Here is a 13,732-nt window from a genome sequence, read left to right as displayed (position 1 = left end):
GCACTGTTACAAAAGTAATTTTCAAGCTTTTAAACATACCTGAAACCAAATACTCATTGGAAAAGACCTTTATGCTGGGAGGGGTTGGGGGCAGGAGGAGAAGGGGACAACAGAGGATGAGATGGCTGGATGGCATCACCAACTCGATGGACATGAGTTTGAGTAAACTCCGGGAGCTGGTGATGGACAGGGAGGCCTGGCATACCTGTCCTCCTTCATGGGGTCGCAGAGTCGGACACGACTGAGCGACTAAACTGAACTGAAACCAAATATAATTCATCCAAAAGACTAAAAAAAAAAGTGGGCACTTTCTCAAAATTACAATGGTTTTCATATACTCTGCGTGTGTGTATGCACATGTATGCACGCGCAATTTTCTTTACAATTTATCTTTCTTACAATTCTTAAGCAGACAAATCTAAAAAGTTTAAACAGCTGAATCAAATTGTTTTCCTTTCGACTTAAGGTGAAATTTAAACTCCTAAAAATCTGCTTTACATACCCACCAACAAGCACCCAGAATTTGTTTTTATTTTTTATTTATTTTTTTCAGAATTTGTTTTTAAACCTTACTGTCTGATGAACTACAATATCTGACAAAAAAAATTTTAGACCTATTAATTGCTTTGCAACATTTAAAACATACTGATAGTCTGTAGAAAAGGAAGTTAAGCCTCACTCACATATGTCTACTCTAACAGTTTGATTATCTTAAAAGTGTACGAACTTGAACAATAGTGCTAAATACAAAACATGGCTGGTGGTGTTTCACAGTGTTACAATCTATTATCTAGCTACCAGAGCAGATAGCCTAAGTAAAAGTCCTTATATATCAGTGAAGGCTGTCTAAAATGCTTGGTAAGGGTTTAAAGATTGGCTTCTCTGAATGATCAGGCTGCATGTTAGAGTTTAGCATTAACAACTTGTAAATGTTTTATTATAAAAAATTTCCAATGTGTTCAGTTTTTCTAGGGAAAGACATACAGAACTAAATTATAACACACAAGAAATATGACATAAGAAAGAATGACCAAATTAAAATGACATAAGAATATAAATTCTTTGCTGATTGTAAATACAATTTTCTCAATTTAAAACTTGGTGAAGAGTTCCTTTGAGTGAGAAGTAGCTAGAAACATGAATGTTCAGTGAGAAGTGATGGAAAAGAGGGTTCTGTGGATGTTTAGACTGAAGAACTCACACCCCTTGATAGGAGTTGCTCTGACACATCCAATGTGTTTGGGTCTTGTGGGTGCTGTGTCTTCAGTTAATACTATTTGAAAGTGGAGTGGCCTTGAGGGCATTATGTTAAGTGAAACAAATCTGAAAGGAAGACAAATACTATATGATCTCATGTATTAGAACCTAAAAAAACTAAATCCATTGATACAGCAAACAGACTGGGGGTTGCCAGAGTTGGGGTGTGGAGAGGGGGTGAAATGGACAAAGGTGGTTAAATGGTATAAACTTCCAGTTATAAGAAAAATAAGTCCTAGGAATGTAATGTCAGCATAGTGATGACAGTTAATAATACTGTATTATTACATATTTGAAAGTTACTTAAAAGTTCTCATCACAAGAAAAAACATTTTTAAAAACTATGTGAAGTGACAGATGTTAACTAAATTTACTGTAGTAACCATTTTGTAAGTATGTGCATATGTCAAATCATTATGTTTTGTACCTTAAAATATGTTATATGTTAACTATCTCAATAAAACTAGAAAAAAAAATTTTAAGTGACGTGACATTGTAATGGAGGAAAACGAGACAGTACTGAACTTACAGAGAATGGAAACTGCTATAGATTCCAGAAAAACAATGATCCTTTTTTCTGCGAGGAGATAATAGTGATTCCTGATTCTATAAGGAAAAAGTTAGAAGTTCTAGGACCACAGAGCCAAAATTTTACAATTTTTATGAAATCTCATGAATTGTTTAATCTTATTTTAATGGCAGCAAGGGTTAAAATAAAGTACAATAGGACATAACTTTCCATCAAAAATGTTTTCTTTTATAATTTTCTTTATACCATGGATTCCGCTTTTTAAATGAAAAAACATCAGATACTGTCAATGGAAAAAGAATTTACAAAGCTCTATACCTGTTAACTTTTTGAGGGAGTACCTACTGCACAAAGCAAGTATGTGGGTTATTTCATTCAAATCATGAGAATCTGCAATTTAACAACCAAGGTAATTCTCCTTAGAATTTCTAACAGTCTAATTTTTTTAAACACAAAATGTTTATTTGGTCTTTTAAATGACAGGCACCCTTAGAGAATGTATTCCACCTATTCTTTATAGACTTCTACTTTTAGCTACAAGTATATAGCACCAAAATCCATTTTAATAATATCATTAATATTGATTTTAATACATAATAATTTCATGTAGACAAACTGGAAAAATTAGAACTTCTGACAAATATCAATATAAAATTTAAAAAAATGTGAAATTAAAAGGTTTTTAAAAAACAGCAATTTAAAAACGCAAAGAACAGTCTTTGCTTGGATAACGAGATAAGTCTATACTGGTTACACTACAAAAACTTAAATGTCTTAGAAGATCTTTGGTTTAAAAATCAAGACTACTTCACAATTCTATTATAAAATTTTAGCACAATATAGAAATATTGAAAGTTACTAAAAGGATAAGAGGTGCTAGATTTTTTTTTTGAGAGGTGCCAGATTTTTAAAGATCAAACATCCGTTTTCTCCCTTGTGTTACAATTTGTGAAAGATTTTCTGTATTCGGATAGATGAATGTTCACCTTTAGTTATTTATTAACAAATCTTTTCTTCCATTATATATGTTGTAGCTCAGAACTGGAATGGTACAAGCAAGCACTCAACTTCTTCATACTTTGATAAATAATAACTGAAAAGATATTACCCATAAGTATAATACAGAATTCTAGGTGGGGCCCTACCTACCTATATTTAAAAAAAAAAAAAAAAGACTTTTGGGAAGACAGGGTAACATACTTATCAATTTATTGAGTTACAGGGCAGGGCAAAAAAGGAAGCCTTGCTAAAAGTCTACTGGCAGCTCTGTACTCCTGCTCCAGGCCAACTCCCTGCTCTGTTGGAACTGTGCAGTCTCTAAAAATCAAGTACATTCCCAAAGTCATTTATGAAAAAGGAGAGAGGGAAAGAGCCAGTGAGAGTGAGCTTGACTTGCTAACTTGGGGAAAAAAAAATCTCCAGCACCCTATAACCAAAAGGGAATAGTGGAACAGTGCAAAGTCAATCTTTGGCCCCTTTCAAACACTGGATACTGATTCCAAAGAAACTCACACTCAGTCCTTATGAGGAAAGCTTTCACCTTTCAAGAAGGCTTATTTCTATAGCATACAGGGAGCCATCTAACTCGAGACAAACTGTCTAGCCCAAGACAAAGGAGCAGACTTTTATAATTTGGTTTCAAGAAGTTTAAAAAAAAAAAAAAATTAAGAACGCATCTCTCCCCTATTCTGGAAAGAGATTCCTCCCTTTAGAAAAATCTCCCTGTAAGTGACACAGCCAGGCCTGAATTGTTCACAGCCTGAACAACTGTGCCCTGTCCTCTGTAGCTGCACGGCCTCTGCTATCTCCTGCTCCCGGGACCGCCCTGGAACCTGGCATGAATACAGGTCCACACTGACTATCACACTACTGAACCTGGAGTGGCCTGCCCACCACACCTCACTGTTCAACCACTCACTTTAATACTTTGAGTGATAGGAAGACATCTTGTTCTGAGAAACTACTTTTATACAGTATGGACCAAAAAGTTCAAGATGAGAGGAAACAGTTAATAAAAATTAGATTTATCAAGAATAGTCATTTTCCTTATTGGTTGGAAAATCTGTAGTAAGGGGTGATTGTATACCATCCAGACAACTCTGCACTGCATATAGGAACATCTTACTATCCTGTGTAAACTCTTAATTTATACGCAGGTCAGCTTCTAATTTACTTTAGAGTAACCATCAATTTAAAGGACCGTTCTGCATGCTCCTAAGACTTAATCTCCACCATTTAATAAGTCTGATTTCATGTGTTTAACAACAGCTCTTTTTCCTTTTACCCTAAATAACAGAGTGAGCTGGATGCCTTTTACAGGGAAGAAAATAGCTTTCCTACTCAGGTGTTTTTTTAACTGTGAACTTTCACAAAAATTTAATAATGCCCACATTATTAAAATGAAAGCCTGTAATGAATTTAGACATAACTACTTTTTATTTTTTGACATAACTACTTTTTAAACAAAGTGTGTAACCTAGCCAAGCTGATGACTTTGTTTAAAAAAACTGTAGGTGCTGAGACACCCCAGACAGGTGCCGTGTGCGGGAGGCACTGGAGACCGCTTCCTCTCGCCTAGAGACCTGCTTTGACTCTTAAGACAGATGACCAAGTTTTAAGTAATCTGTTTTAAGATGTTGGCATTTTGCTTTTTTTCAAGAAAGAAGTGTGTGTGTTCTAGAAAACATGGAAAAGTCTCCATGCCATGGAATGAGGAAAGCTTTGAAGTGCCTTGTACCTAAGAGTACGACAGCAGTTCTGACATCAGCAATGTCCCTTTTTGACTTAAAAAATATTGGTCCTTAAAATGTTCATATTATTCTACATAAATGACTTCCTAAACTTTTTTACAACTGTATTTTTTTTCAACCCAACTCATCACAAAACATTTAATTAAGCTAAATTAAAATCAATTTTAGCAGAAATAATGCTTTAGTATACAAAATATCACCTACTATTGATTTTACAGTTTGAAACTGGCAACAACCTTAAACTAGAAAAAAAAGATACATGTAATTAAAAAAAAAAAAAAAAGATTTCCAGTCTTTTCCCTTCTACCCAGGAAAATTTTACATCTGATATGACAAGAACCCTCGGTGATTTCAATGTCTTCCAAATATGACAGGTTTGCAGACTTACTGGTGGTCTCCTTCAACTCGTCTCTTGCGAACTATGAGAAAATAAAGAATGTTAGAAATCCCTGTTAGTTTGTACAATGTTGATTTGCTTGTGACAAACAAGTTTCTGTGCAATCCAGTTAGAGTTACAAAAAAAAAATGTCGATTGTCCGTCTGCAGTTCACATAGCCATTAAAATAAAAAACTCATATCCTTTACTACGTTCACTTACCTGCTGAGAACTGAGGAGCTAAGCTCCCCTCTGCATATACAACGGCAATATTAGAAATCTACAGTAGAATGGTCAGCAGTCACCTTCAACTCACTGTGCCTGTCTCATCCGTGTATTAAAAAATTTTATACCTTCATTAAAAATGGTAACTTACCATGTTAAATTTTGAAGTAACACACAGGCAGATGGGATTAGAAAGTATTAAAGGTAATTTGCATGCCCTTCTGGTTATTTCCTTAGTTTGTGAAAGAACATACCAAAAATACTTCTGAAAGTTTCAAAGGTTAAGTGACTTGCTACTACTGCTCTCCAAATTTTCCTTCTCTTATCTCCTACAAAATGAGCCAGTTTGGGGTTCTGAGAATACAACAAATGCAAAGTAATGAAGATCTTAGACCCTAGTAATATGGTGATGTCACCTCTGGCTACCATAAACTCGGGAGGTCAAAGTGGTTGACCCACAGTTAGCAGAGTAAACAAAGGTGCACATCTGAGGGTGCCCAGCCTATGCACGGGCTGGAGACCCTCGGCTGCGAGGCCGTGCTCGTTGGCAGCAGGACAAGGTCTTCAGTCAGGATCTTGCTACCTTCTCTCTCACCTGTCAGCCACCAGAGAACATTTGCTGAGAGCCGGCAGCTCAGGGCTCCTCAGCATCGGGCCAGCTCCTATTGCTGACTATCGAGTCAGCAACAGAGTGGGAACCTGCTGCTTTTTGTAGTGTGCTCTTTGGCAAGTAAGGCAACCTCTCTGAGCCTCAACTCATCCTCTCTAACAGGAGAATAGTGACACCTGAACCTCATGGCTGTGCAGTTCAAGGCTGCTTGAAAGTGAAATCGCTCAGTCATGTCTGACTCTGCGACCCCATGGGGTGTAGTCTACCAGGCTTCTCCATCCATGGGATTTTCCAGGCAAGAGTACCGGAGTGGGTTGCCATTTCCTTCTCTAGGGGATCTTCCTAACCCAGGGATCGAACCCAGGTATCCCACATGGCAGGCAGATGCTTTACCCTCTGAGCCATGAGGGAAGCCCCAAGGCTGCTTAGTATTGTGTTAATATAGAAAGCATTCAGCCTACAGCCTACCAGGCTCCTCCGTCCATGGTATTTTCCAGGCAAGGGTACTGGAGTGGGTTGCCATTGAGGCCAGTCATCTTTTCAGGGTCAGGAAAGCCAATTTAGCCTTTAAAGTTAGAGGATCTGCATGTGCACATAATTGGTTTTGATACTCTCACCAGTAAGTTCCTCTGTTTAAGTTACATGGTTGGTCTGTTAATTTCTATACTCTCTTCTATGGAAGCAACCAGGAAGGCACCTGCCTTTGTTCAACCTGAACTGGCTGTTTTAACAGAGGAATGAAAAGCCAACAGGTGCACAGGCCTCCTGGCTAGGCTACGGGTCTTGCTCTCATGTTGTTCTGACTGCTGGCTTCTGTTCACTGGCCTTTAAGAGATGATACTGGAAAATCAAGTGATGTGCATAAAAGCCTGTCCAGCTATTGGCTGGGTGCTGGCTAGAAAATAAAAACCAGGAGGGCTGCAGTTTCAGGTCCCCATGAACATTTATATACATAATTTAACTATGTGCACCTCAACTCTAATTTTAGCCCATGTTAACAAAGAACAAGTTTACTGAAATATTAGGGGAAGAAATCAAATGGAGAACCGAGTCTGCAAATACAAACTTAACTGATGTATATAGATATTTGAACCACATGGATATATCTGAAAGGCAAATCATATCATTCTTTAAAGTAGAACATTTCCAAGAAAATTTTGAATTGCAGTAGTGTTTGGATGTTATTGGCAGACCATTTCAGATGTTAAAATCCATGTTATTTTAAAAATGCACATTAAAAACAAGATTGATAGGACAGATAGAACAAAGTATAGAAAACTGATTACGTAGTTAGTGAGTGTCAAGATAGGAACATAAGACAGAGTTCAATCGAATGTTGCACATACACCATATAACCTCTTTGCTGTTATAGCCGTGATACTTCTTAGCTGGAGAGATGGCGAGTAGGTAGGATTATTTCAATGAAAAGTTGAGACTAAGAAAACAATGAGAGAGGGAGACATTATCAAAATCGGGACACTAAAGCTAGGATACAGCCCCATTTACATGGTGAAGGAAAATTACATGCCCCAGAGATGCTGTACAAGTTGTTAAGTCTTGTTCTCTGGTATCGCTGTCCAGTTAGCATATACTAGAATGCTTGTAAGAAAACAGTCTTTAGGCTTGCCATCTTGATCTACAGGCAGAGATCAAAGTGCAGGGTAAAAAGTAAAACCAGCTGAGGGTGGATGGAAGGTAGGCTGCTGTTGCTGTGAGCACAAGACAGCAGAGGAAGATAGGCAGAGAGCCACTCCTGACCCCTGTTCCTCACTGGTGCCCACGTGTTACCTCAGCAATTCCTCAGTTCAGCCTGTGGATGAAAGACTAATAAATTTGGCCCTATTCACAACTCTTTAGCAATTTCTTTCCAAAACCCACTCCACTCACATAAGTTCTCCATACTTCATGATTAGTCAATTGCCAATAAATCCTAACTGATCTCATTTCTTCTCCATCTCTAGAAGAGTAGTAAGAATCGTGTTTTTGAAGCATCATTTTAATCACGCACTCAGTGAGTGGCCTATAATGGCTCTCAAATACCTCCACATAAATCCCAAAGAAATCTAAGTTCCTGGCCATGTAACTTTAGTGCCTTCTATCAGTATTCCCTCTTAATCCACTGGCAGCATTTTATTTTCATTTTGTTAGCTTCAAATAGCAAGTACTTGTGCAAAGTTTATTCTGGATCCTGCATCCTGTTATGAGAGTCAATTCTCAAAATCTGCAGGCTGTCTTCAGCATATAAATAACTTGCTTAGTCCCAAATCTGAGGTTCTAGCCATGCAATTCCTCACTCCAGGAATGTCCTTATTCTCATTTCATGCCTGAGACCCGTGTCTGAAGCTCTGGTTTGGACCAGAATGAAACAGCGTGGGGAGGGCAGGCGGTTTCCTAGAGAGCTACCAGCACAAAGCCATTTGCCTCAGCTTTGTGTCCGACCACATGGGCTCTTCATCCTCTTACACACGCCTATGCACAACTCGTTAACTTCTCAGTGTTGACAGAAGGCAGCCCAGGAAATTGTTTTCATCTGTGCCCTGCATCTTCCATCTGCCAAAAGTCTCTCTGGCTCTGATATCAGGCCTGCCTTTCTGAGGGAGATCTGGACAAAGCACCTGCCACAACATGCATGCAGAAGCGCACAGCCGCTGAGCCTGGAGAGGCGGGCGCCCCTCCACGTGCAGGCTGTACACCCACGGCCTCTCACAGTGCCGCTCCTGCCAGACGGCTGCTGGGCCTCCTCTCGGAGGGACACAGGAGACAGACGGCTGGGGCAAAAGGATGCTGGTGGGATCCCGGGAGAGCTAAGGCGGTTTCAGAGGTCTCTGCTATCTCCCATTCTGGGAAAGTGTCCCAGGAAAGCTGCTTAGTTACAAGAAAATTCAACTTTGAGCAGGATTCAAATTTTACTACTTTCTTTTTTACTTAATAAATCTTTATTAAGTACCTGCTATTGTCAGATGTGGTTTTAAAGACAGCTGTGGATTCAAAAGATACACATGGCCCCCGACCTTCAAAAGTTTAAAGTCTTAGAAAATAAAATAGATTATTAGAATGAAGTATAACCTAGTAAGTAAAAAACTAACTTTTTAGAGCCAATAAGGTATATGTCCTTAAGGTTTTCTAACTGTGAAGTTCAGTTAGACTTGAGAAACACTGCTGTAAAAGGCAAAATTAAATTCCTGAAGTGTAAAAAACAGAACCTAACTAATGAAGAAATACTAAATAATCAGCATACTTTCCAAACTACATCTAAAATAAACAACACACATCAAATTTCCCTTTTAAAAAAAAAAGAGGCTAAAATCTGCTATGAGAAACTGGAGTCATCAAAGGACAGAAAGTCTGAACTAATATTTTTCACAGTGATCTGGATTAAAGGTTTTTCTGCTCCAGAAATCTTTAAAAATGCAAATTCAAATATGGCTAAAGCCAGAAGAACTATATCACAGTGGAATGTGACTCCCTTTAAATAGATTGCCAGTCAGGTTCGATGCACGAGACAGGGCGCTCAGGGCTGGTGCACTGGGACAGCCCTGAGGGATGGGATGGGGAGGGAGGGAAGTGGGAGTGGGGTTCAGGATGGGGGACACATGTACACCCATGGCTGATTCATGTGACTGTATGGCAAAAACCACTACAATACTGTAAAGTGATTAGCCTCCAATTAAAATAAATAAATTAATTTTAAAAAAGTATTTTAATTCTCTGCATGCATTTAAAAAAATATTTCAATGAGAAGTGTCACTCGCTTAGTTGTGTCTGATTCTTTGCAACTCCATGAGCTGTAGCCTGCAAGGCTCCTCTGTCCATGGAATTCTCCAGGTAAGAATACTGGAGTGGGTAGCCATTCCCTTCTCCAGGGGATCTTCCCAGCCTAGGGATCGAACCCGGGTCTCCCATGTTGCAGGGAGATTCTTTACGGTCTGAGCTACCACGGAAGCCCCTTCAATAAGAAACACCAAACTTAAAATTAAAAAACTACAACTATTTTATATATTACCGTGTGAAACTGAATTTCTAAAAGGGTGAAACTTTCTTGTTTGATCAAAAGGGCAAAATTTTCCTATAATGTTGAAATCTTTGTTTTAATAGCTCCAAGAGGTAACTTAATATCTGTTGTAGAAAACTATTTCATATTTCACTAAAAGCTACAAAGTAGGTTCTCACCCACTAACCTAATAATCACTACAACTTCATTTAACTGAACTCTAATTCAGTCAGTATTAAAAGAACTGCAAATTTCACAAACAAAGGCCAAGTAATATTCCTGTGTAAAAACTTATTAAAACAAAGTTTCTCCAATACATTAGCTTAATATTACAGTTCAGAATTTTGATTTCATGCTAAGTATGTCTTACCTAAGTCATTGTTTTTTGTTATTGCATTAGCTGCCCTGGTTCGGGGTCCTTGCTGAGTAAACTGATATCCAAATTTAAGGATATTGGTATTTTCCTCAAGCATGTTGGCCATTTCCAATTCTACAGCTGTCCCCAGCTGCTGCCTCTGGAATAATTAGAAATAAAGAATAGTATTAATAAGCTAGTTCAAAATATAGGTCAAATCTAAGACATTCATGTTCATGATGATTCTTTAAAAATATTTTCCCAATTCTTACAACATACAAAAGAAAAAAAATAAGTTTAGTATATAATCATATAGACATCAAAAAAATGTGGATTATTACAATGAGATACCATTTCATACTCACTAGGATGATCATAATAAAAAAGATGGACAATAATAAGTATTGGCAAGATATATGGAAAAATTAGGAGCTTCAGACAGGCTGGCAGGAATGTAAAATGGTGCAGCTATTATGAAAAACAATTCAGCTATTCCTCAAAAAGTTAAGTGCAGGGTTATCATGTAACCTGGCAATTACACTCCTAGCTATATACCCATGAGAAATGAAAACATATTCATAAGAATTTGCACCTGAATGTTCATAGAAACATATTTCTACAATCCAAAAAGTGGAAACTATCCAAGTATAATAGATTCTTCAACCATAAAAAAAGAACAGATACTGATAACATACTACCACATGAATAAACCTCCAGAACATTTTGCTAAGTGAAAGAAGGCAGACACAATAGATCGCATATTACATAACTCCACTCAAATGAACTGTCCAAAATAGGCAAATGCATAGAGACAGAAAGTAAATCCGTGGCTGCCAGAGGCTGGTGGGAGAGGTGAATAGGAATTGACTGCTAGTGGGTTTGAATCTCTTTTTGGGGTGATGGAAGTGTTCTGGAGTTAGGCAGTGGTGATGGTTATATAACTCTATGAATGTACTAAAAACCGTTCCATTGTATACTTTAAACAAGTAAATTTTATGGTATGTGAATTAAATCTCAATAAAAGATTAGAAACATTGATTAAATAGCATTCTGGTTAAATTTTAAGATATAATTCTGTCTTCATAATCTACAAAATTTATTTACGCTGAAGAATTGAGGGAGTCATTTACCACGTATTTTAAAAAAATAACTGAAGTCACTTTTCAAATAAAATAAACTGAAGTATTTCAGTCAAATGTATACGTTGTTTTATTTTTAGTTAACTACACTCTGGATGGAATAATTTCTAACATGTGTTTCTCTATTTCTCTAAAGAAAAGTGCATCTGGCTCTGGGTGATCCAGCGATATCTTAGGGGGTCAGCACCCAATGTGGCTGGACGGAAGCTGTTCTGTTTTTCAGGAACTGTTCTGTTCACCTCATGTCTGGGACTGATATGTTATAGCCACAAAAAGGTTATTATGTGGCTCTTGCTACCTAAGAACTGAAAACTTTGAGGCTGGACTGTCACCTTTAAGAATCCTTCTAGTTCAAAACCACTAGCCATCTTAATCCTCTACAGACCAACCAGGGAGAGCTGCTTGTATACCTTTCTATACATTAAGATTCTGGATGCCCCAAAAGTTCTCATCCCTTTTCAGGCCTCTGCCTTCCCAGGGCTCCCTGGAAAGCCTTCCTTCTGCCTGCCTCCTGAGTCCCCAAGCCCTGCCCGGAGTGTGGGCTGCAGCTTCTCCAAAGCTGCTGCTGCAGAACACCGACCTGGTTGTCGATTTTCAGCTCCATCAGGGTTTCATTCTCTTTCAAAGCATCAATCAGTGCTCGAATCCCAATTCCTGTAATAAAGTTGGATTCCATATTTAAGCTCTTCAAATTTTTGTTCACTCTTAGCATATCTGCAAAAGCCTGGAAATTACAGAAAATAGTTGGAGATTAGTTTACAGCACCTGGTAAATAAACACTGAACAAGCCTGAAGAAATACACAAATCAATACAGCTGCCTTAATGTTTCTTATTAGATTGTTTAAGCTTGACAGGCCACCTCAGAGATCTCACATGTATTTACTTTTCACATGTACTTGGTCTCAAACTTTAAATTTGTTGTCATGTGTAATTCTCTATTGGTAACACTCTCTACTGCTATTCATTCATGCTTCTGCTTCTTGCTTCTTTCTCCCATGTTTCTCCGACTTTCTCTGTCTGTGTAGGAATAACTTCACCAATGTCTCTCTGGAACAAGTTTTATTACTTGGGTCCTGCTGCAGCTAGGTTACAGTGAAGCGCAAATAAGGGGAAATTATGAACTAATTTCAAAAGCAAGAACCGAAAGGACACAAATAACTGGAACTGCTAGAGCACAAGAACCATGAGGGCCCAACTAAATATTCACCACCTCAGAGAACAGTGTCTTCCATCTGTCTGCATTACAACTTCCCACAGGATATGGCAGTGCTAGGCATTTGACCCAGTGTTTAATAAACGCTATATTGATTAATTAGCAAAGCCTGTAAGTGAGCAAAGGGGAAAGAGAAGGGCTGGGGTGGGGGGTAACAGAAGAATATGAATGTGAGTTTATTAATACAGCCCTACAGAGGGGTCAAAAGAAAGGCCAAACTCCAGAGAACATGGGATAAGATCAAACTTAAAATTAAAGTCAAGTTAAAGGCAACAGGGGCAGCCACACTATAAAGAACTTGGGGCAGGTATCTACACTCTTGCACTTCCTATTAGCAACACCTGGCCATATGACCTGAGGTAAATTCCTTATCCATCCATCCATACCCACATTTATTAAAATGTTACCAATGGCCTATTTTTGACAGGCACTGCTCTATAGACTCTGAAGTGAAACACACAAGTCTCTGTCTCATGGAACTGACATTTTAGTGGGGGGCCCAGATAATAAATAAGAAAGCAAAACATAATGTCAAATGGTAAAAAGGGCTATAGAGGAGGAAAAAAAGGCAAAGTAGGGTAGATGGGGAGTGCTGGGGGAAAAGCTGGCTTGCTATCTTATATACAGGGCTCAGGAAAGGCCTCCCCTGGAAGGTGACATCTGAGCAAGGACTCAAATAACTTAGGTGATGAAGTGAAACTACGTGGAGCATCTTTAGGGAGACAGGAGCAAGGAGGCTGTACAGCTGGAGTAAAATGAAAGAAACAGCAAGAAAGGAGGTGAGTCTCCTCAGCTAAGGCCTTACTAGGCCACTGAAAGAATCTGCTTTTTACTTAGTGAGACAGGGATCTGCTGGAGCCTTCTGAGTATAGGAATGAAATCATTTAAGTTTTAAGAGTCACTTGTGATGCTGTATAAAGAGCTGGCTCTGGGGTGGGTAAGGTGGAAGCATGCAGTCAAATTAGGAGGCCACTGTAATAATCCAGATGAGAGAAGACAGTGGCTTGGACCAGGGTGGGGGGCGTAAAGGTGGTGAGAAGTGGCTGGATATAAAGGAAATATCTGAAGACAGAGTGGGATGTACATTTAAGGTTGTGAGAAAGGGAAGTCACTCCATTATTATTATCTTGACTTGAGCAAATGAAAGAATGATGTTTCCATTTAGTGAGAGAGGGAAGAGTGTGAGAGAGGCCAGTATGGGATGGAAGTCAGGAGTCTGGTTTGGGATTTCGGTCTGAGACGTCTGTTAAGGAGAAGTAAAGTAAAGCTGTTAAAGAGAAGCTGAA

The 13,732-nt window shown here is 38.5% G+C and overlaps 1 protein-coding gene across 2 annotated transcripts in view; it reads right to left on the bottom strand.

Annotated features, from left to right (window-relative positions):
• Window positions 1–902: 902 nt before the first annotated feature.
• TMOD3 (tropomodulin 3) overlaps window positions 903–13,732 on the bottom strand; it is an 86,831-nt gene continuing 74,001 nt past the window's right edge. For both annotated transcript variants that reach the window (XM_043919169.1, XM_043919171.1), the window contains 3 exons: window positions 11,813–11,956; window positions 10,109–10,253; window positions 903–4,955 (listed from right to left, as the gene is read on the bottom strand). In XM_043919169.1, the coding sequence (XP_043775104.1) occupies window positions 4,921–4,955; window positions 10,109–10,253; window positions 11,813–11,956 (324 nt within the window). In that variant the 3' untranslated portion in view covers window positions 903–4,920. The remainder of the gene's footprint in view (window positions 4,956–10,108; window positions 10,254–11,812; window positions 11,957–13,732) is intronic.

Source organism: Cervus elaphus, chromosome 12, assembly GCF_910594005.1.
Source record: "Cervus elaphus chromosome 12, mCerEla1.1, whole genome shotgun sequence".
NCBI lineage: Eukaryota > Metazoa > Chordata > Mammalia > Artiodactyla > Cervidae > Cervus > Cervus elaphus.
This window is presented reverse-complemented; position numbering and strand designations above follow the sequence as displayed.